Consider the following 973-nt stretch of genomic DNA (forward strand, 5'->3'; position numbering starts at 1 on the left):
TTTTATTACTGTGAGACAAATAAAGAAGTTTCGATGCTTATTAAACGTCTCAATCTGCCGCGGCTTTAAGGCCGACAATTAGTGCAGAAGTTCTGCACAGATTCCACGCAGGTTCTGCACCCAGGAGCCGACGCGTGCTAACTGGGTATTTTAAAGAGAACAATTATTAGTGGGTCTGTTCCATCTGACCTCTTTATTATTGTATACTCAATCCAGCGTTATTATTATTATTATTATTATTATTATTATTATTCCTTTGCCACACACTCCCCTTAAAGTAACTTATTGGGTAGCCAGACCATTACAATTGAGAATATATTGAACACTGACGTGGCGTCATGTGCAACCGGGGACGGGTTGCTTAGAAAGCCCACGTTAAGAGCTCCAGGTGAACCATGAAATTATATTTAAAGGAGAACTCATCTGTCAGGGCAATCGAGGAACAACCAATTAAATCTGTCCCAACGAAAATGGCTAATCCATGGCATACCTTTCTGCGTAGGCCAGCATTCTGATTGGTTAGCTGTGCACGAGCAAGTGAGCGCGCGCGTTCAAACTGCGCTTGTGCACAAGCCAGGAAAAAAACGAGTCAAATGGTTAAGGCGCATTAACTAAAGACAGATACCCTCCACCTTCCTATCTTCACAAAATGTGTTTGTGACTACCCACATAACTCCTTCCAATAAAAGTTTAGCATAGGCTCAAAAGTTGCTTTATTCTTCGGTAATTCGATTCATACATATCCATGCATATATGCATGCCGAAACTTTTCGCACTCAGAACATTAAGTTGTCCTCATCTTGGTTATTTACGTTTTATGCTTACAAGATTGCAATCAACAGAGGGGGCGAGATGGCCCAAGTGGTTTGAGCGCGAATTTACTGACCGGAAGGTTCGTGGTTCGAATCCGACCTCCGCCACTCGACTTCCCTGTCTAGGCTTGGGCAACCTGGCAGTATCCCAGCCCTCGTGC

At 43.5% G+C, this 973-nt stretch overlaps 1 protein-coding gene across 1 annotated transcript in view; it reads left to right on the forward strand.

The window, feature by feature from the left end:
• Positions 1–817: 817 nt before the first annotated feature.
• Positions 818–973, forward strand: part of T265_07198 (hypothetical protein) — a gene marked incomplete at both ends in the record, with an annotated part of 4,946 nt that continues 4,790 nt past the window's right edge. The window contains one exon of the mRNA XM_009172654.1: positions 818–955. Within this exon, the coding sequence (XP_009170918.1) occupies positions 818–955 (138 nt within the window). The remainder of the gene's footprint in view (positions 956–973) is intronic.

This window comes from Opisthorchis viverrini, assembly GCF_000715545.1.
Source record: "Opisthorchis viverrini unplaced genomic scaffold opera_v5_162, whole genome shotgun sequence".
NCBI classification, from domain to species: Eukaryota; Metazoa; Platyhelminthes; class Trematoda; order Opisthorchiida; family Opisthorchiidae; genus Opisthorchis; species Opisthorchis viverrini.